At 47.4% G+C, this 21,120-nt stretch overlaps 1 protein-coding gene across 2 annotated transcripts; it reads right to left on the minus strand.

The window, feature by feature from the left end:
• Positions 1 to 13,678: 13,678 nt before the first annotated feature.
• On the minus strand, positions 13,679 to 19,992 carry DHRS2 (dehydrogenase/reductase 2). 2 transcript variants are annotated; one of them, XM_021717481.1, is made up of 9 exons: positions 19,814 to 19,953; positions 19,463 to 19,640; positions 18,863 to 18,964; positions 15,846 to 15,913; positions 15,765 to 15,767; positions 14,935 to 14,986; positions 14,477 to 14,611; positions 14,140 to 14,195; positions 13,759 to 13,879 (listed from the first exon to the last, which is right to left on the minus strand). In XM_021717481.1, exons 1-9 carry the CDS (start codon positions 19,951 to 19,953, stop codon positions 13,768 to 13,770), a joined length of 846 nt encoding a protein of 281 aa, XP_021573156.1. In that variant the 3' UTR covers positions 13,759 to 13,767. The 2 variants fall into 2 exon arrangements, with proteins under 2 accessions (XP_008065959.1, XP_021573156.1); XM_008067768.2 differs by lacking the exon at positions 15,765 to 15,767 and having other exon boundaries at positions 13,679 to 13,879; positions 19,814 to 19,992.
• Positions 19,993 to 21,120: the final 1,128 nt, after the last annotated feature.

The following is a 21,120-nucleotide window of genomic DNA, read 5'->3' on the forward strand; positions in this document are numbered from 1 at the left end:
CTTGCTTATCTGACTTGCAGCTCTGGAATCAGGCTGAACTAGGTCAAGAGAGATTGCCTTGCCTACCTTTGCCTCCCAGGCTGGAACTGATTCCCTATCTGCAACCTCTTATCTTTCCCTATCAATACTTACCTTAAAAAAAGGATCAGAAAACCATTCATACCTAAATGTGACTAATCACAGATTGAAATGTATTCTCCCCTAGGAAAATCAGATGTTCAATTGTAAGAAAAAGTTCTTAAGTGGAATTTCAGGCATTTCTCCAAAGTATTTCTTTCTTTTTTCTTTCTTGTAGTATAATTTCCATTTTCTTTTTCTCCAGAGGAAAGCTTTCCTTCAGTCCCTAAGGAGTCGGGCCCTCACGTGGGCTTTGGTAAAGGCCATGGGCAGCACCCACAGGTCTAATCAGAGTGGGGTGTGTTTGATTCCTGGCTACCTTGCTGTGAATGGCACAACTCACACGGTAGTGGAGCTTCACATACAGCTTGGGAAGCACAACTTTAAAGCATTTCTTTACACTTGCTGAGATGATAGGGGGGAATTTCTTTGGTTTCACCTTCTATTTCTAAAACCTAGGACTGTGATTTCTTATAAAATTCTGCTACACTAAAGCCAGGTGTGGTGGCACCACTGGGGACTTTATCTCCACTGCCCAATGTCACTACTTCCTTCCCAGCTGCCCGGCCAAGAACCCAAGCCTGTGATCCTCACCAGTGCCTTCTAGTAGGACAGCCACAGTGGGCAGCCGCACCCTAGACTACCTCCATCTTCACCTCCTCTTGGTGAACCTGGGTTTCTCCTGGGATATCCCACTTACTAAAAGCAAATCGCTTTATCAGACACACCAGCTTTGCCACTTATTTCACTGAATCACTCACGTCTTTGCTTGAATTCCTCCAAAAATAGAGCCTAAGACAGGTAAGTCATTTGTGATATGACCTTGGGAGGCAGGAGTGAGGGAGCAGAGAGATGCGGGTTGGCAAGAAGAGCCAATAGAAATGAGGATGCACTGTAGAGTCACTGCTGTGGATAACAGGGGCCAATCCACAAGGACCTGCTGAGAAACACATATAATACGTTCCAGGTTTCTCTACTCACAGAATGAAAACCATGTCCTGTCCCTCGCTACTTTAACCCTGTGCCTCTGGACTACTTTGTACGCAGCCCGAGCAGGCTTTTGTGGCATCAGACAAGCCCTGGGGCAGAAAGTGAAATTATTTGAGGCATGTTTTTGAGGTGACTCTGAGCTCCCTGATGATTGTTCACCTGGGCTATGACTAAAGTCTAAGAGGGGACAAGGGGATGTGACCCTAAGTTGATGAGTTATTGACCCTTTCTGGAATCTAGGTTCTTCACAGGTAAACCTTTGCCTCACAGAGCTGTTACAATATATGAGAGAATTTCTGAGAAAAACTTAGTGCAGTGCCTGACCCAGAATAAAGTCTCAATAAATAGCATCTACTATTCCCTTGCTGTGACTAGAGACACATGCGGACGCACCTCTGTTGAGCTGTAAGGCTCTGAGAGTCTGTAATCCCCACCCTACCCTATCTGTTTGGCAGGACCCAGACTGGATGGGACTGGAAGTCATGCAGGAAATGGCTCCTGAGGAAGCATGCTGAGTTCCAGATCTAGGAAACTCTGATAGGCTTTTTTTTTCTTATTTCCTAAAAGAAAGACAAGCCCCAAGAGCCTGGAGTGCATGAAGCAGAGAGGGCTGTAACTCTGAAGCAGGTCGAATGGCAGAATCCTCTGCCTTTTTTTTTCAAAGAAGGAACATCTTTCTTATGTGGTTTGCCACTGCCATTTCCAGGAAATTAAGGTCCAAGGAGGGCTCCCAAAGAAGCAGGAAGTGTTAGAAACACCAGACTGACCCTTCAGAGGAGGGATTCACTTTTCCAAATTCATTGATTTATTCTGCAAACCTTCATTGAGGACTTTCTGTGTTCCAGGCTCCATGCTAAGGCTGAGATTTCAGAGTTGAAAGGCAATTCCTGGGCTAAAAACAGAAAAGCGCAACCATGCCCATGCACTGTGACGAGTGTGTGCTGGAGGCTGCCCTGGAGAGGGAGTTCCACCAAAGGGAGCAGCCTGTGTACAGTCTTCTTGACAAGACAGGACACGGCATGTGGCACTCATGGGGAACCATAAGTCATTCGGTAGGCAGGAGCTCCTAAGGGTCAGTCGTGGTTACAAAAAAGAAAGAAAGAAAGGAGGAAGGAAAGAAGGAAGAAAGGAATGATCGATCTGAGGGGAGTTGCCCTTCATACAAGGGAATTTGGCCTCATCCTAAAGCTGATGGAGAGCCATACCAAATGATTTATTTTATACTCCTTGGTCCATCCTCCCTGCTGTGGATTGAATATGTCCTCTGCAAAAATCAGGTGTTGAAACTTAATGATCAATATGATGGTATTGAGATGGGGATTTTAAAAGGTGTGTAGGTCACAAGGGGTTCTCCTCTTGAGAGTGGGATTAAGGTTCTTAAAAAGAGCCCTTCCATCTTCCACCATGCCAGGACACAGCCGTAGTCCTCTCCAGGGCATGCAGCACCAAGGTACCATCTTGGAAGACCAGGTCCTGAACTATTGGTGCCTTGGTGTAAGACTTCCCAGCCTCCAGAACTGTAAGAAATAAATACTCTTTACAAATTACTCCATCTCAGATATCTTGTTATAGCAACATAAACAAGTTAAGACGCCTTATTGTCATAAAAGCTGCAACTTCTACATCAACAGTAATATTCCAATCTATACTTGAAAGGAGAATCAAAAGCAACTATATGCCTCTTTGCAAATAAAATATTGACAGCTGCTTAAAATCACCACCAGCCACCGAGATCTTTCTTCCCTTGCCTTTGCTGATTGAAAATGTTTTCACACACGATCCTGAGTCACCTTTGCAATTTCACTGATGAGAAAATTCATGGCATTGCTGTGGAGTCCCAGGTACAATAAACACTGGATGGATAGTTAAATAGAGGAAAGGACAAACAATAGTAGTAATGATAAATGTTATGAGTGGTTAATAAACAACTAGGCTTATCTGCTTGTATGGGCATAGACTGTCTTTGATGATAGCGATTGCCTCTGGGGAGGGAAACTGGATTCCAGGGTTCAAGGGCAGAAGGGAGACTTACCTTTCTCTTTTCATCCTTTTGAAGTACTTACATTTGTCATCATGTTCATTTAAAAAATGTTTTTTAATAATTGTAAGTCCTGTCAATACCCCCCAGTCAAAGACCACCAGGAACACAACTGTAGTCAAATAAAACTGGGTTTTAAAGGATAACACACCCCGTGAGGAATTGTGGGGGCATCTCAGTAATAGAATGTTAGAAAAGACTTGTAGGATCTGGTTTGTGTCGGGAGATTCTGAAGAGGATTCAAGGAAGCAAGGCTGTGCCCTGGTTGGATACTGCCAGGAAGCAGGGTAATTCTCTGATTTAAGTCTTAATCATAAGTATCTTAACAATTCAAGTCTAGAAAGAGAGAAGAAAGAAGCAGAGCTAAAGATGTCATCGATGAGGCAGCAGCAGTCACTCTTGTCAGCACAGAGGGATGGATGCTTGACCATTTTTGCAGCTTGGACAATAATTTTTTGGGGTCTGTGTTCAAACAAGATTACAGAGTGATCTTGTTTTTGTCTTTATCCATGAAGTTGACAGAGTGACCTTGTCTGATGGTAGAACTTCCTGAAATTGTTTACCTTCAGCAGAGCACCCTCAACCATCTGTGAGGCCAGGCTGGCTCCTACCAGCACCAAGGGCTGGCTGCTAGGAGCTGCTTTTCTCTTTATCAGTGCTTTTCAAACTAAAGAGTGCAGATATTTATTCAATTGGTTACTTTTACTATGCTGCCTGAGTGGTATAGAAATTGACCTGATTTTTTTTTAATTATTGATTTAACACCAAGTAAGGATCACTTCAGCAACATTTTGTGAGACACCAAGGTCCTTTAATAGAATATATTTTAAAATCCCAGCAGGTAGGGGCTTTGAGGATGGGTCTGCTGTTGACTGGGATGCCAGACTCTTTGACTGCCCATCAGTATAACAATGAAGTCACTTGGGCTTATCAATGGGCTGATAGAGGTTAATGCCAGCTCTGCAATCTTATCCTCAAGGACTGTCCCTGTTTAAATTCAGAATCTTTTGCCGGGGGGGATATGTCTTAGGGGATCATCAATGCAGAAGAAGATGAAGAGAGCAGAGGAACCTGGCACTGGGCTCTCTCATGGACAAGTCTACAGTGGTGATCAAGAAATCTGATTTCTGGATCACTTCTCCCTCTAGATTACCACATTGTCAAGTCCTTTACCTCTCCATAGGCCTCAGTTTCCTCATCTGTAAAATGACAGGAAAGAGGTAAGATGAGAGTAAACTAGAGCTATTATAGGATCTTTTCCAATTCTCTCTTCCTTGATTCCAGGATGCAGCTGCTCACAGGGCAGATGATGGACAGGCTTCAACCTCTTCTGGAAAAGGTTAGAAACCAGGTACACTGGAGAGAAATCAGCAAATCTGGCAGGAAAAATACAGCCTCTAGGACAGGCACATGGGCTTGGATCTTACGAATCCTCAGGCAGGGACACCTCCTCACACCTACATCATTGCTTAACTCCCAACAAGCAAGGCAAGGCATGAGGAGAACTGAGCCTCCTTGAAAGGTTAGACACGCACATGTATGCCTAATCCTGAATTGTATCCCACATCTTTAAAATAACAAAATTTTTTTTAAAGGTTAGACATGAAGTTAACTGACAAACTTCAGGAGGATGAGGAAAAGAAGAAAGGAGTCAGAAATGACGGGAAATGGCTCTGTCCGATATAAGCTGTTTCGTAGTTGGAGAATGGCAGGTGCTACAGTCTGGTGGGTGCTAACATCCAAAATTAATATGCTGAAACTTAATGGCTAATGTGATAGTATTAAGAGGTGGACCTTAAGGAGGTAATTAAGTCATGAGTGCAGAGCCCTCATGGATGGGATTAGGACTCAGAAAAAGTCTAGAAGGATTATGTTTATGCTTTTCTGCTCTTCTCCCATTTGAGGGCACAGCAGCAAGGCACAATCTTGGAAGCAGAGAGCAACCCTCACCAGACACCGAATGCTGGCTCCTCGATCTTGGACTTCCCAGGCTCCAGAACTGTAAGAAATAAATGTCTGCTCTTTATAAATCACCCAGTCTATGGTATTTTGTTATAGCAACACGAACAAACAAAGAAAGAAGGTAATGGTTTATTTTGCTTGGCATCCTCTTGCCTATTAAAAAAAACCCTCCAGATGCAGGCCAATTGGGATCTCAGTTAGATGTTTAGATGACCAAGGGAACCATTTGCTTTAGATGGAAGGACAGTTCATTTTTGTGGTAAAATCTGACCCAGGACATGAGACCCAAAATGCCTGGTGCTCTAGTCAGGATTACTGCTGAGGTATCATCATTAATCCCATAACTGAGGTGCTTCAGGCCACCAAGGTCTCACTGTTACCACTAGCATCTTCCATCAGTTGTCACAAGAAGTTGGGCCGCCTAAAATGGGACAAAAGGAAGCTCTGTGCACCTCTCTTTTCCAAGTCCTCACATTTTAAAGCTGCCCTGATATTTACTTAGGGAAAACGAAAAGCAATTTTAAAATTAAGTATGTAACTCTTATAATATTAATTGTTGCATTTAAATCATTCTATTTTGTAACAAATAGGACATACAGTCATTGAAAGCCCCCCCACCCAGCTCTTTTAATGTTTGATTAGTTAATTACGAGTTTTCTCTCTGATCTTCCTTTCCTGACTTCTTTTCCTTTTAATCCTCTGGCTTCCTCCAGTAACCCCAAGAGACAGACACAGGGACTGCTCAAACCATTAAAGGGAGATTTGAGATTGGGCAGCTTGAAAGCCTCCAGTGAAGATGTCTGAATGCTCTCCCCTGGGGAAAGTGGACTAATTGTCATTTTGTGCAGAGGAGAGATTCTGTTTCTCCCTGGAGCCTCACAGAAGCAACAGACTTTGTCCTTGAGTATATTTGAGCTTGTGGACTGCTATTTCCTAGAGACATTGTAGTAGACATATCTGGTGCCCCAACTCACACCTTCTTGCCCCCCTCTTGATTTTAGACATGGCTAGGGTGGGTCACTTCCTGTGGACCTCAACTCACTGCACCATGGACAGCATCTTCCTCCTTGAATGGAAACTTGAGGAACTAATTATGGACTAGAGATGAGAACCCATGGATGAGTGCTGATCTGCCATCCTTGGTGGACACTCACTTCTTAAGACTTCCTAGGAGGTTGGGGTGTTTCTGTATGAGGGCCTCCCCTGTGACACACCCCTGTAGTGGCTTTCCCTGCCTCTCTCTCCCCACTTGCTCCCTCACTCCTGCTTCCTCCCATCTCCCATCCAAAAGTCCTTCCCTCAGGCTCTGCTTTCAAGAGAAATTAAACCAAGACAGAACATCCAGGGCAAAAACCATCACTTGGTCATGGAGAGTTGTTGAGAGAAAGACTGATTCCAACATCAGCCTTGCCTCTTACAAAATATGTATGTGTGTGTATGTGTACACACACACATATAATATTGTATATATGCATATTATATATTGTAAATATGACATATATTTCATACGCGCACACAAACAAATTAACCGGAGCAGGTAGCAATTAGAAAACATCAAAAATCACTAAGGAAATGATCAGCAAAGGGAGCCATTTATAAGAACACTTCCTGCTTGGGGGATAGCATCTTTTAACCCTCAAAGACAAAAGGGACAGAAACTCTAAGCGTGAGTCTAGCCAGCCAGGACACACAAAACAGCCCAACCCTGCGCTGCTTCTTCAAACTCCTTCTCCTGCCTTGACACAGTGTCCCAGTCCTACTACCCGTAAGGAAGCACGAGGACACACGTGTGGGTTGGGGCCTGCATTCTGTCCTCAGGTCATGATCACTCCTTTCTTTCATTTCCACCCCTATTCTACCAAAACTAACCCCACTGTGTAATTGTCCAAGGGGGCCATCTGCTTTAGAAGGAAGGACAGCTCATCTTGGCAAAACTGATCTCCAGAATGTTTACTGTGAAGTCAGCAGTGAACAAACACGGCCTTAGGCATGTACCTGTTTTTGTCCTCATCTTACCCCATACAGAACTGAGCCTCCTTAAAACCTCATGCCCTTCTCATCAGCCTAGCTACTCTGTCTTGGACCACCCCTTCTGCTCCGACTCAGCACTGGGCCCCTCACCCTGGCACAGCCCAAACTCCCTCCTGCTGGGTGAGCCCAGCCCCACAACTGAAACGTAGGCAAGAACAGCCCGAGATAGTGCTGAGGTGAGGATGCACCACAGTGGAACAGGAGGTCCCCTTCCCCCAAGGTGGTCTGGAATAAAAATAAGAATAAAAACTGAGTCAGGGCTGCAGCTGACACCACTCTTTATTCCCATGGGTGGGGGAGAAGCTCGAGATCCAAACAAGCTTAAGTAACCTGGGAGATCACAAGACAGAGAACCCTTAGGCTGGAATGCCATCACCTCAGTTTACCATAACCCTTATCTAGAATTCCCCATTGCCCTGAAACTTTTTTCCAGATCTCTCTTAAGAGGTCAGAAATGAGGAAGTTAACCTAAAATGTACAAATAGGCGTCCAAGTGCTCCCAAAATGGAGAATCTGATATTCCAATTCCCACTCCCAGAGTCTGACCAGTCTGGAGGATCTCCCCAACACTGGGAAAGCAGTAAACTCCTCAGTCCTTCTCACCGCCTTTCATCACTGATAGGGTTTCATTTCCCCCTCCTTCCCTGCACACTGATACCCGCAAGCCAGCAGAAGTTCTCTGAGGTGCCAAACTTGCTTGTTTTTCCCTTTTGTTGTTTTTCACTGATTAACCCAGAGATAAGAGTCTTGGTATGGCCCAAGGGCTTCTGGAAACGAAGTAAGTACTGAGGTTATTTATCCCAAGGAAGCAGGAAGTAGATGTGTGTGTTTATCCATAACCCACAGCTCTGGGATGGAAACTTGGCCAAGAAAGATTATGGAAGAAAGAGATTGATTGGGAGACTCAACTCGTTCCAGCCTGTGTCCTCATCCAACCAGTTGGGCCACGGGATTCAGGTCTTGTGAGGCACAGGACAGCCCCAGGGGCACAGCAGGGCTGAGTCAGAGCACAAGGAACTGCTCTTCTCTCCGATCCCACTCCTCTCCCAGCCAGGGATGCTTCCTCACCCCACAGGGCTCTGGGCAGCTTGAGCCCAGGATGGATTTTTCAACGGAGGCAGGGGGCAAGAGCCAAAAGTTGAGTAATCCCCTTCCATACCCCTCATTCTCACCCACACTCTCTTTCCAGCCCTTTTCCCTCACTGAAGTCAGTTCCACCCTACCACATACACACGCACACGTACACACTCACACGTGCACACACGCAAACACATAGCACGTCACTGGGACTCTAAATCCCCCTGTGAGTATGGCAAGCAAGTGTTCTCCCACTACATACAGAAGTAGGGCTTTCCACCTTGGTGACACCTCACTGCTCTTACCTAGGAAGTCCAAGCCTCCCCCACTTCTGTTACAGGAGGACAGGAGTCAGCGTGCCCCATGCCCTGCTTTCAGACTGCAGTGTCGCCAGCCTCTCTGCAGCCTCTCTCCCCCTCAATGCCACTCTCTGTCTCTGCTGTAGGCCTACAGGGAACTGGCCCATCTTGCCTGGTTACTTTCTCTGCACTAGGTCCCTAAAGGTGTAGGAGAAAATCATGGCACTGGAGACAGGGTGGCGGGGCTCTACTCCCAGCCCTGGCTGTTCCAAGCTGTGTAGAATTTTTGTGCAAGTCATTATCTGGGCCTGGCAACTTGGCCTTGCTCTGCCTGCTGCAACTTTCCACCACATCTTTCCCTACCTCTCTAGCTCTTCCAGGCCTCCAGAATCTACCCCTCACTGACTAAAGTCTCAGTCCTGAGACTTTATGCTCTTGGTTCACTGATGCATTTTGATCCACCACCTCCCCCAGGATCTCTCCATTAGGCCACTTCAGGCGGCACCCTGGCCCTGAACCTGTGACCTGGATATGCCCCAACCCCAGGGGACCTCATTATCCATTTTTTTCCACCCTCACTCCAGAGTTGCTGAGGTTGGCTAGAAAAACCATGTAGCTGTGTTGCCTGGCTTCACTACAAATTCACCTGCTTGAAGCAGACATGTGAACCCATGGAAAGAAATAGAAAATCCAGAAATAATCACAAATACCTACAGACAACTGATCTTTGACAAAACAGGCAAAAACATACACTTGGAGGACAACCTGTTCAACAAAATGATGCTTGGAAAATTGGATAGCTACATGGAGGAAAATGAAACTTGATCCCTCTCTCTCCTCATATACAAAAATTAACTCAAGGTGGATTAAGGAGTTAAACGTCAGACCTGATACCATAAAAAAAATCCTAGGAAAAACTCTTCTGGACATCATCCCAGGCAAAGAATTTATGGCTAAAACCCCAAAAGCAAATGCAACAAAAACAAAAATAAAAGAGACTTAATTAAACTAAAAATCTTCCGTCCCCTTGGACTCTGGTACGCCCCCAGCTCTCATAAGACTGGCTCACATCCATGAGGTAGAGCTATGAACTGATTATTAGGTGAGGACCACACACCTTACAGTCAGAAAGGATTTGGGGAGACCTCCATTTCTCAGAAACTGAGACTCCCAACTTTACTGCCCAGTCAGTGGCAGGCTGGGACAAGGACTCCACCAGACGATTTACTCTAGCAAATATTGACAGAGCAAATAGGCAGCCTACAGAATGGGAGAAGATGTTTGTAAACTATACATCTGACAAAGGACTGATATCCAGAACTTACAGAGAAATCAAACAAATCAGCAAGAACAAAGCAAATAACCCCATTAAAATGTGGGGAAATTACATGAACAGATGCCTCTCAAAAGAAGATAGACAAATGGCCAACAAACATACGAATAAAAATGCTCAACATCACTAATCATCAGGTATATGCAAACCAAAACCACAATGAGATACCACTTTACACCAGTCAGAATGGCCATTATTAAAAAATAAAATAAAACAATAAATGCTGGCATGGAGGCAGAGAAAAAGAAACACTTGCACACTTTTGGTAGGAGTGTAAATTAGTATAACCTCTCTGGAAATCAATATGGAGATTTCTCAAAGAACTAAAAGTAAATCTACCATTCAATCCAGCAATGCCATTACTAGGTATCTACTCAAAAAAATAGAAGTCATTATATGAAAAAGGCACCTGCACCTGTGTGTTAATTGCAGCACAATTCACATTTTCAAAGACATGAAATCTACCTAAATGCTCCTCAGCTGATCAGTGGATAATGAAAATGTGGCATATATACACTATGAAATACTATTTAGCTGTCAAAAAGAATGAGATAACACCTTTTGCAGCAACTTGGATGGAACTGCAGAACCATTATCCTAAGTGAATGAATGCAGGAATGGAAAAACAAACACCGCATGTTCACTTGTAAGTGAGTGCTAAATTAAGGATCCTCAAAGATGTAGAGAATGGTATAATGTACAGATCTAGCCCACAGCTGGTCCAAATCCTCCTTGGACCCTGGTACTCCCCTGGCTGTTTGCCATAGGAGGGGCTCGTGCCCATTTTTTGCATGAAGTAGAGTTGTGAACTGAATATTAGGTGAAACTCACACACCTTGCAGCCAGAAAGGATTCTGGGAGACCTCTATTTCTCAGAAACTGAGACTCCCAACTTTACTGCCCAGTCAGTGGCAGAATAGGGCAAGGACTCCACCAAATGATTTACTCTAAGCTGTGACAATGCCACTCACCAGTCTTCCACCAGCAAGGCTGTGGAATGGAGATAACATTTGAACTCTGACTGTTCCTGCCTTCCTCTAGAAGCCACAGAAGCCTTGACCTCCAGCTCTGCTTTCTGGATAATCCAGGCTAAGACATATGCTTTTGTAAGAATGTATTTCTTGAGCAGTCCATAGAGGTGGGGCAGCCCGAGGCTGCGACATGGTAGTGCCCACCTTTACAGAGAGGATAGTCTGGATATGACACAGATGTCCAGACAGAAGGAGAGCTGGCTAAAATGGGGTGGGGGGGACAGCACAGCAGCTGCAGGTGGCCCAATTCCATGAGAGAAGAGGGAAGAAAGAACTTAGTGGGAAGAGAAGGAGTAGTGGGCAGGGTCAGGCACTGCACAGCCAGAAGGCCCTCCTCCTCCCATTACCCAGAGACAGGTTCAGAAGCAAGGACACTGGGGAGCTATAAAATGTTATCTCTGCTCTTGAGTAAAGAGAAATCACCACTCACCTCGAGGTGACCTTGGTCTTCTTTCTTTCCATGGGTTTTCTAAAAGGAAATGGGAGCCTGGCTGCAGAAGGCCAAGAGAAGAGAGGCAGTACCTGGGGATCTCAGGCATGTCACAGACACCTGCAGAAATCTGCTTGCAGATCTTCTCTACCTGTAAGGCCCTGGGTCACACAGGAAGCAGATCTGGGACCCTTGTTATACTAGCCCTTAATCCTTTGGCCACTGAATCATGGGGAGGCCCAGGGGAACCCAAGGAAAAGGCCAGGGCAGCCAGGCCTGGGGTGGTTGGAAATATATCAACAGTTAAACCCATCTTGGTTGCCTCACTCTGACCTGGCTGTTGCTTCCATCAGGCCACATTCAAAGGAATAACTGCAGAGAATGGAATAAAGAAAAAATATGTGGGCAGGATTAAAGGAACTAGCAAAGGGTAGTGAAGCAGCCAGGAACCCGCAGCAGTGATTCCTAGTCTGACGGGGCCAGGGCAAGGAGTTAGTCGGTAGTTGAGGGTTGGGAGGTTGCCTCATAGGAACTGTGGGCTTAGGAAGACACAGCCACTGCCTTCAGGAAGGAAGTCAGAAACGTCTGGCCTCCCTCGTTCTCCTGCTCCCTAGTGAAAGCTGAGGGTAAGGGAGCCTCCATGATGGAGTACAGAGGTCAGCAACCCTGGGCAACGTGCAGAGCTGAGAAGAGTGGAAAGTAGATCTGGAGGGGCAAAAAAAATTTCAGACACTGGACTTGTCCATTACTGTTTCTGCCTGTGCAGGGAGGAGCCCAGAGGTGTGCTTATCCTTCACATTTAACATCAGTTCCATCTGTTCGTATCCCAGCCTTCCCATTGAAAGAAAGCATTCCAGCAACCCAGTGTGCTGTTATGTTTAACTGAGTAAATCTGAGCTCCAATGACACCTGCACCAGCCTCACTGGACTCCATGGACCTCTGTATTCCCATGATGCTTTGCGTATGCATGTGCCTACTCTGGCTTTACCCCTTGGCTTCTCAGTGAAGCCTACCTTTGCCACCACCTCCACCCCCTAAATCTCCACCCCACTCTTTATCTTCTTTCTTCTGTACCTACTAACACACTATATAATTATTTTTAATATGTTTGTTATTTATTACAGACTCTCCCCACTAGAATGTGAGCACTGGAAAGTAGCGATCTTTGTTTTGTTCACTGTTGGACCCTAAATTCCTAGAACAGTGCCTTCCATGGAGTGCTACTCCATATGTGCATCAAATAAGTTGGACCCTAAATTCCTAGAACAGTGCCTTCCATGGAGTGCTACTCCATATGTGCATCAAATAAGTAGACACATTCTGTCTCATTTATTGGTGAGTGTTCTACTTGCTGTTTTCCCACCACACTGGAGGAACTGGAGAGAGGTTGGGTCTTATTTATGCTTGTGTTCTCCAGGATGCTTGGCACAGTGCTTGGCTTGTAGTAGGAAGCAATACATACTTTAGTAATTGAAATAGTCTCACCACAAAGACTCATTCCTGGTAGGTGTGGAGTGGAGGCCCTTATGAGGGGCTTTAATGAGATAAAGGCCATGGGTCAGGTTGGAAACCTTGTCTCGGCTCCTCCCTCTGGGCCAGTTCAGGACAACACTCATGGATGGCAGGAGAGGTGTGCTCGGAGCTGTGGGTGACTCGAGGGCTCCTGTTCCTCCTTGACTCTGCTAAGCTTGGACACGTACACACAGAAGGATGGTGTCCCCAAATACGACTCAGAACAATAAATCGGGTCTTTTCCAAGGGAGCCATGTCTTGGCCTACCCTTACGAGAAACTTCATCTCTGATGACTCTCTTCTACTTAGAATTGTGCACAGGCTTTGATATGACTATTTTTGCTTCAGGTTCTCAAAGGTCTGTGCTGTCCAGAAAATGTTAAGAAGTACTAGCCTGGTAAACCTCCCAGAGAACCCCAGAATCCTTCCACCACCTCCCACCACAGCCTTGTGCAGCAGGCCCAGCTCAGAGAATAGAGCACACACGAAGCCCACACTTAGGCCACACACTCACTCCCCACCACAGTGGGTTTGCAACAGACTCAGGGCAGCAAAAGAGGCAGCCATGTTGCCCTTGGCTCCACCCTTGCCAGATGCTTCCAGACTTGAGGATAAATTCAAGTTTATTTTAGGAAAAAAATATGTTCAAAGCACAAATTACAGAGAGAAGGGGCTGGGATCCTTCAGGGGCCTGAACCTCTACTCCAAAAGCTCCATAAAATCCTTCAGCTCCATCAAGAACTCCACATAGCTGGAGTTCTTGCAGATGAGTTTTGAGGATGAGAATACTGAAGGGTTTTTCTTCTTCCTCAAGCCTAGCATAAGTGAGTCCCAAATCACTAGTCTAGCAGAGCTAAAGACTCTGCCCCCAGATCCAAATGATCTCCTAGCCACCCTCCTCAGGCTCCTGAGCCCAGAGCCACAGCTGGACAGCCACCCATCCCCCTCAGAGTCGAGGGGAGAAGCCAGCCACCACGATGTTCTCCCCGGTGATGTAGCTGGCGTCTGGAGAGCACAGGAAGGACACGAGTCCTGCACAGTCCTCAGGCTGCCCAATCCTGGATGGAACAAGGACACGGTGTCAGTCATCTGCACTCTGATTCTGCTGCTCTGGGGCTCATGGTCCACAGGTGAGAGCGAACTCCATGTGGGGACAGGGTGGGCTCAGTAGGGGTACTTGCACCCCCTGGGGCCATGTGGACTCCAGACTTCAGTAAAAGGAATGGCCAGTAGACAAGGAGAGGGTCTGCTCTTGAGATAGACTCAGCTGGCCCTGCCTAGCCATACCCAAACCCCCAAAGCTCCCAACCCTGCTTGCCTGTGCAGCCGCTGGCTTTCCTTGAAGTCATTCCAGAAAGGCTCATTCTTATGTAACTGGGAAAAAGAAAGAGCTGAACGAGTCAGTGCTGCTAAAACAAGGAGATGGACAGGGCCCCAGGGAGGCTGCCTGGTGGGACACCCAGGGCAGGCTTGCCCTTTTCAGGAGAAGCAGCACGTTCTCAGGGTGGATGGATGGACCATGGCTGAGTTCAGAGGACAGTGAGGACCTCAGCTGACCTGAGGCTTTAGTCACCCCTTTATCCCTTAGTCACTAGGGAGGGTTCCCACTGAGCCAGGATGGGGCAAGAAGATGGAAGCCATACCCCAGTCCTCACCACTTTGCTGAAGTCTGTCTTGATTAATCCTGGAACCAGGCAGTTCACCCGGATGTCTTTGGGGGCCAGCTCCAGTGCCAGCGTTCTGGTGAGGCCCAGTAGGGCTGTCTTGCTGACATTATATGCACCTAGCTCCTGGGAAGGGAATCAAGAGAATGATTAGGATTTGGGGAAGTGGAGGAAAGCAACAGTTGAATTTCTTACCTACAGGGTACCCCACCTGTCCAACCAAGCCCAGGACTCAGATGTACTCTCTTCAGCCTTATCTGAGAACAGGGGCTGGATGGGAGGAACCCAGCAGCCACGTGGGGACAAGTTCAGCCCAGAGCAGGAGTGTGGTGGTCTGTCCCAGGTACTGTCCCTGTGATGGCTCTGAGAAACAGAGCAAAGTTGTCCCTCCCCCAATATCACCTAGGAGCACAGGGATCAAGCACTGAGCACAGGGATCAAGCACTTACCACATATGGCATATAAGCTGAAATGGAAGAAACCAGGATGACAGCACCCTTCCTGAGAAGAGACAGATAGACACAGAGAGATGAAGCTAACAATGTACTACTGACTGAGGTACTATGATGCAGCCAGTAGCAATGCAATTCTCACAACAGGGACAAAGGTCCTATTGTTATCTCCACTTCACAGCTAAGGAAACTGAGGTCCAAAGAGGTTCAGTAACAGCCAATGAGTGGCAGAGCTGAGATTTCAACCTTACCTCTCATAAACAGTACGTCCAAGCTCATAACCCTAACTCTCCTTTTGCCAGGTGTTTGGAGGAAAGGACAGGGTAGACATGGTGAGGAAGCACCCAAGGCTGATGGCAAATGCCTCTAAGGAGCAGATAGGGCAGGGGAGATAAGAAATGACAGCCAGGAACTGTCCTTCTACCCCAGACAGCCTCCTCCAGTTCCTAAAGGGAGTGTCCACGAGGAGTACAGTTAGATTTGCAGGACCTGGAACACAGGGAGGGTCCCTGGAGACCAGGGTGCGGGGAAAGAGCAGAGGTCTGGGATGGGCTTCTTCCTATGGGGAAAACCTTATCATAGGTTTTAAGTGGGGGACATGTGAGAGTGGTGAGGTGAGAATGACCAGTCCATAAGGTAAAGGAACTCAGGCACAGCCTTGTTCCCAACCTGGTGATGCCAAAGCCAAGGAGAGCATGCCTGGGTTCTGGAATATCGCCCTCATCCTGTAGCCACGGGGATTAGAGGCAGCAGCCACATGGAGGGTGAGGCAGGACAGTGCGATGGGGGAACGTGGAGATTCCAAAGAGACCTCTTCTGTTCTCCACCCTCTCCAACCTGTGCCAACTCTACTCCTGCCATGTCAGTCTCCCCACTTCCCACTGGTGCCCACCCCAGGCCTACAGCACCTCTTCTCCATATAGGGCAGCAGCCGGCTCAACAGCAGGGCTGGGGACTTCACGTTCACACTCAGGATCTGAAATCAGAGTGGAGGCACGAGGGAGGGCAGAGAGACATGGTTAGCCCAGGACCTGGTCTCATAAGACATTTGGAGCCCTATGATTTGTGCAGCAGACCCAAATGTGTGCAGATGTGAGAGACTAATCCCCTTCCTGACTGGGACAAGAGGTGTTTCCAACTTCCTAATGGTTTCATAGGTAGACAGCTAAGACACAGGCCTGAGCAGAGCCCTGAAAATGCGAATTGTTCAGAATGGGTAAGAAGGAAGGAAATGTCCAGGCCTTCTAAAGAAACTGGACCGTGTTCTGCTTGTGCAGAAAGAAGCTGTAAGCAGAGACCTCTGAAAACAGACTGAAGGCAGACTGATGGAGGGGAAGCAGGAACTGGGAGCAGGGGAAATTTCCGGAAGAGTCATCTTTGTCACTCTGTGATTCCATTTGTTTGTGTTCTTGCCTTGTCCCAGTAGAATTTAAGGCATACTCACAATGCAACAGGATAAAACAAATCAAATAGGCATTATGTGTGAGGAAATGGAAACAGGAAAAAAAATGTAGGAAAATAAGAAAAAGCAAGAGTGAGGTTGGGGCCCACAGTTCACAGCACCTAGTAAGGACTGAGCATTATTCTATTATTTGTTCACAAAAGTACAGGCTGGGAGGGCCGACACACAGATGCCAGCTTATTGCAGATTTGACTCAGCTTTCCTGCGGCCAGTACAAAGAGACAGACACAACAGAGAACTGCTATTCTGGGAGCTAGGTGCCTAGGTTGGTTCTGCCTGCAACTGAAGTCTGGGCTCAGTCACTCAGGTCCTGGAACTCTGTCTGGGAACTCTGTCTAGTGGGTCTGGAAACAGGGGAGAAGTAAGAGAGAAACTGGAAGGGAAAGATGCAGAACCCAGAAACTAGGACAGAGGGCCAGATGGGACTAAAGTGGCATCAGGGGACCCTCCTGCGGGGATCTGTCTTGATTGAGGTCAGCTGTGTCCTGCATCTTCAGAGAGTGAAGCAGCACATCTGTAACTGACCCAGACTGTCCATTGTTTTCCCCACTTCTTCATCCCACACCCACTCAAGCCCTTGGTTGAGAGCAAAGGAAATGCTTCAACTGAGTGTTGCTGCAGCCCTTTTGATGAGAGCTTACCAGTATGGGGGATGAACCCATGACTGCAAGAAGTGGCTCAGATGTCAGAAGGGGGACCACCATGAGATCCTTAGTAGGAAGGAACTGAGGGTTAGGCTAGCCCTAAGAGCTCCCTGGTCAAAATAGAACCACCACCAACAACAACAACAACCCCCCAACTCCCCGGCCCCCAGACCACAGGATGTCTGTTTGGAGCTTCATGTTTGTCAGACTGAGTTATAGATGGAGACAAGACCCCTCCTAGACACAGGGATCAACCCCGAACCAAGGAAAAGGTGAGACTCCTACCCTTGCTGAAGAAAAGCGCCCATTAGAAAAGTGGGGGGAACAGCTCTGTAGGCCAAGAACTATTCATGAACCTGAAAGAGGGTGCATGATGGAGAGTCCTTGAGTAGGGAGAAGGAAGGGGGAGTTGTGTAGATGAGAGGTTTTCCAGCCAGCTGGAGAGAATGGGGGTCTACTTAAGGAAGGCCCTCAAAACTGCCCAAGAATAAGATAAGTAGTAAGAAATTCCCCTCACAGGACACCTACTAAAAATTGCATTCTGCTAAAAGCAGAACATCTGGTAAATTCTAAACTCATTTTGTGACAATTTCCCCTCCGAGGTGGTGGCAGACGTGACCGGGGGACAAGTCATCAATGATTTCTGTCCAGTGGTCCAGCATTGCTCACCAAATGCCAAGTCCTTGGAGAACAGGAGAGCGCCAGAGAGGGAAAGGTCAGATTGCCGGCATGTACCCTCCACTCCAGGAGGGAAGATTTCAAACAGTTCCGAGAAAAAGAGTCATGATCCCATGAACTGAGACACTAAAAAGGAAAATGACTCAGGAGAGTTAGGAGAGTTTTACCGGCAATAAAATCCCAGCTATAAAATCACAAATGATCCTTTGGAGGCATTAAGAGCAGCTAAAGAGCCTGGGAGGCTGCTCAGCGGTGGCTTCAGGGAGCTCAGATTTCAGATCATCTCAGAGGATGGAGGGAAGGGCACCCAGCCAAGGGCAGACAGAAAGGAGGGGCCAGCCTGAAGGTGATGTCAGCAAACGAGAGCTCAGGAGCTGGGGAGGACAGAACAGAACACACTAACACTGGCGCAGGGGAAGAATGCTAACAGTGGCAGAAAGAACAAGACTGGATCTCCTGCATCCTGTTGGAGAGAATAGAAAAGAAAACCTGGATCGAGTGGAACAGGAGTCACAAGAGAACAACAAAGCTAAAATGGACTTCAGGGCATTTTACAAGGTCTGTCCTGGACCCTTGTGGACAAGGTGGCAGAATTGTTAAGTGAACTTGTTGTGGGCTGCAACGTCTGCGCCCATGAAATGCTGATGGCTGGATCTGACCCTGACAGCAGGTTCATCTGTGGGACAGTGAGAAACCGCCATCTAGGAGAGGCAGAGAGTTTCAGCAGCAGTTATAGATCACCAAAGAGGAGCACAACTACCAATATACGCCACAAAAGGATGTAAAAAATATAAATCCATGACTCTTACAGAGAGACTCTTACTATACATGTTCACGGTATCCCCAGAGCCGTGAACAGGGCCTGGCACACAGCAATAAATATTTGCCAAATGAATAATTACAAAAGAGACGGGAAGAGGAAAGAAAGCAGAAAACGTAGGAGCTAGATTTTAAAACCAACAGACCAGAGGGTAGCATCCGGGCACATTCTGGGGCACAGGCGGTCAGGCTTACCACAAAGGCCCTGCTTTTCCAGTGTCGTTCGGAGGGGAGAAGAGAGTCTTGGTGGAGCAGGCATGCTAGAGCCCAACTCAGAGCTGGCACAAGGTGCTCACCCACTTCTATAGGGGCGGTATCTTACCTTGTCCCAGACCTGCTCACTGGCCCCCAGTGTGCTCCCCACCAAAGGGTTGACTCCTGCGTTGCATACCAGGAAATCAATGACCCCACGGTGTTCCAGGGCCTGTGGGATAGAGGCTTAGGTAAGTGTGGAGATGGCTTAAGGAGGCCTCACCCTCCCAGAGCAGCCCAGTTATGTTGGACAAGCGGGCAAAGCTTGCTGATCACATGCCACCTCAACCAGGAATGGTTGGTTACAAGGCTCCAGTGAAAACCAAACTCTCATGAAGGAAGGCAACATGGATGGCCCAGGACAGGCGCCCGGCCTTGGAGGAGGGAGGTCTTCTCCAGGAATTCCTCTGGGAGGCTTCTTCCATCCCGTTAGGCTCCTCCTCCACCAGGGTTTGGGGTTGAGTGAGAGGATCATTGCACGAACTGGCCAATTTCCAGAGGACCCTTGCCAGCAGTGAGGTCTACTCAGTCAGCCTGTGAGAAGTCATGGACTCAGTCCTGTGCTAGACCCCAAGCCCCAAACCTGTCCCTGCCCCCCCACCCAAGGCTGAGCAGTGAAGGAAGGGTTCCTTGTGTTCTCTCTGTGTCTTTTCACTCCCTGGTTCCCCACCTTGGCCACCAGCCGCTCCCGATCGTCGGCCTTCCCCACGTGGCACACAGTGCCCGTCACACTCAGCCCTTCCCCCTGCAGTGCTGCCACAGCCCGGTCTACGTTCTGCTGCTTCCGGCTGCTGATGATCACGTGGGCCCCGTCCTGGGCCAGACGCCGGGCGATAGCCAGGCCAATCCTGCGGGCACAGATGGAGAGTACCTGTCAGCCATAGCCCCTTCCCACTGTTCTTCCTCTAAGCAGCCTTAGAAATCAACAAAGAAGGCTGGGTCCTGTTCTACCACCCTGAGTCCTTAAGGAAGGCAGGGTCCCTGGAAAGGGTCAGGATCCAGAGGCAATCAGGACACTCACCCGTTGGTGGAACCGGTGACCACAGCTACCCGGTTGGCCAAGACACCGTTCTGATCTATCCCACTGCTGGTCATCCTCACAGAAACCCCAGTGCAGAAATGAAATAGGCCTCGGTGAACCCAAGTCACTGCTCGAAGCATGGTGGTTGTTGCCTGGGCTGCTTCCTGCTGAATCAGCCCTGGGGGAAGAATCAATTTCACTTATCACTGATGCTCTTAGTGAGCACAGAGGTAATCTACACCCCACCCCTGACCCCAGACAGACAAGACAGTGAATGGCCGAATCAGACTGGTAAGGGTGAATTTCAAACACATGAGCCTCAGGTCAGGAAACCAATCCATGAAAATTCTCTAGTTATAAATTGGGGGAATTACTCACAAATTAGAATGTGAGACACAACATTCAGTAAACAAGAATTGGTTTTCCACTCATGCCATAAGCAAGCACTGAGCACTTGCATTGTGTCAGACACTGGGCAAGAGATGCCAGGACACCCTGGTGAACCAGACTCAGACCTGGACACCAACCATGGAGCTTCCCCATCAAGTGAGGATTCCAGGCACCAGCAAGTAACTGCACCCGTTATTAGTTTTAATCAACATGCCGGGCGTGGTGGCTCATGTCTGTAATCCCAGCATTTTGGGAAGCCAAGATGAGAGGATTGCTTGAGCCCAGTTGTTCAAGACCAGCCTGGCCTTGAGACTAGCGAGACCTCATCTCTACAAAAATAAAAATAAAAATTAGCTGGGCATAGGGGTGCATGCCTGTAGTCCCAGCTACTCGGGAGGCTGAGGTGGGAGGATTGCCTGAGCCCAGGAGGTCAAGGCTGTGGTGAGCTGTGATTGTGACACTGCACTCCAGTCTAGGCAACAGAGTGAGATCTCGACTAAAAAAAAAAAAAAAAAGAATGAATTAACTGTTTCTGGTTGAAAAGGTAAAATCAACAGAAGTTCTCGTTCACTGCTGGATAGAGGGTAAGTATAATCACTTTGGAAAATGGTTTGGTATGGTGTGCAGACATTGAAAACACAGACCTCTGACCCTACAGAAGGGAAGTTGTGTGTGCACCAGGAGTCTGGACATGCAGTCACAGCAGCATTCCTTGTCATAGAATGTTTCAAACTGGAGACATGTCCACATGCCCATTAATGGTGGAACGGATGCATTTATTACTATGCAGTAGTGAAAATTAATGAACTGAAGCTACACTGAACAACATAAGTGAATCTTAAAAATATATTTTTGAGTGAAAGAAGCCAGACACAAAACCATATGTATTATTGATTCCACAAGGTTCAAAATAGTCA

Source organism: Carlito syrichta, unplaced genomic scaffold (assembly GCF_000164805.1).
Source record: "Carlito syrichta isolate Samal-C Ts95f unplaced genomic scaffold, Tarsius_syrichta-2.0.1 Scaffold309773, whole genome shotgun sequence".
NCBI lineage: Eukaryota > Metazoa > Chordata > Mammalia > Primates > Tarsiidae > Carlito > Carlito syrichta.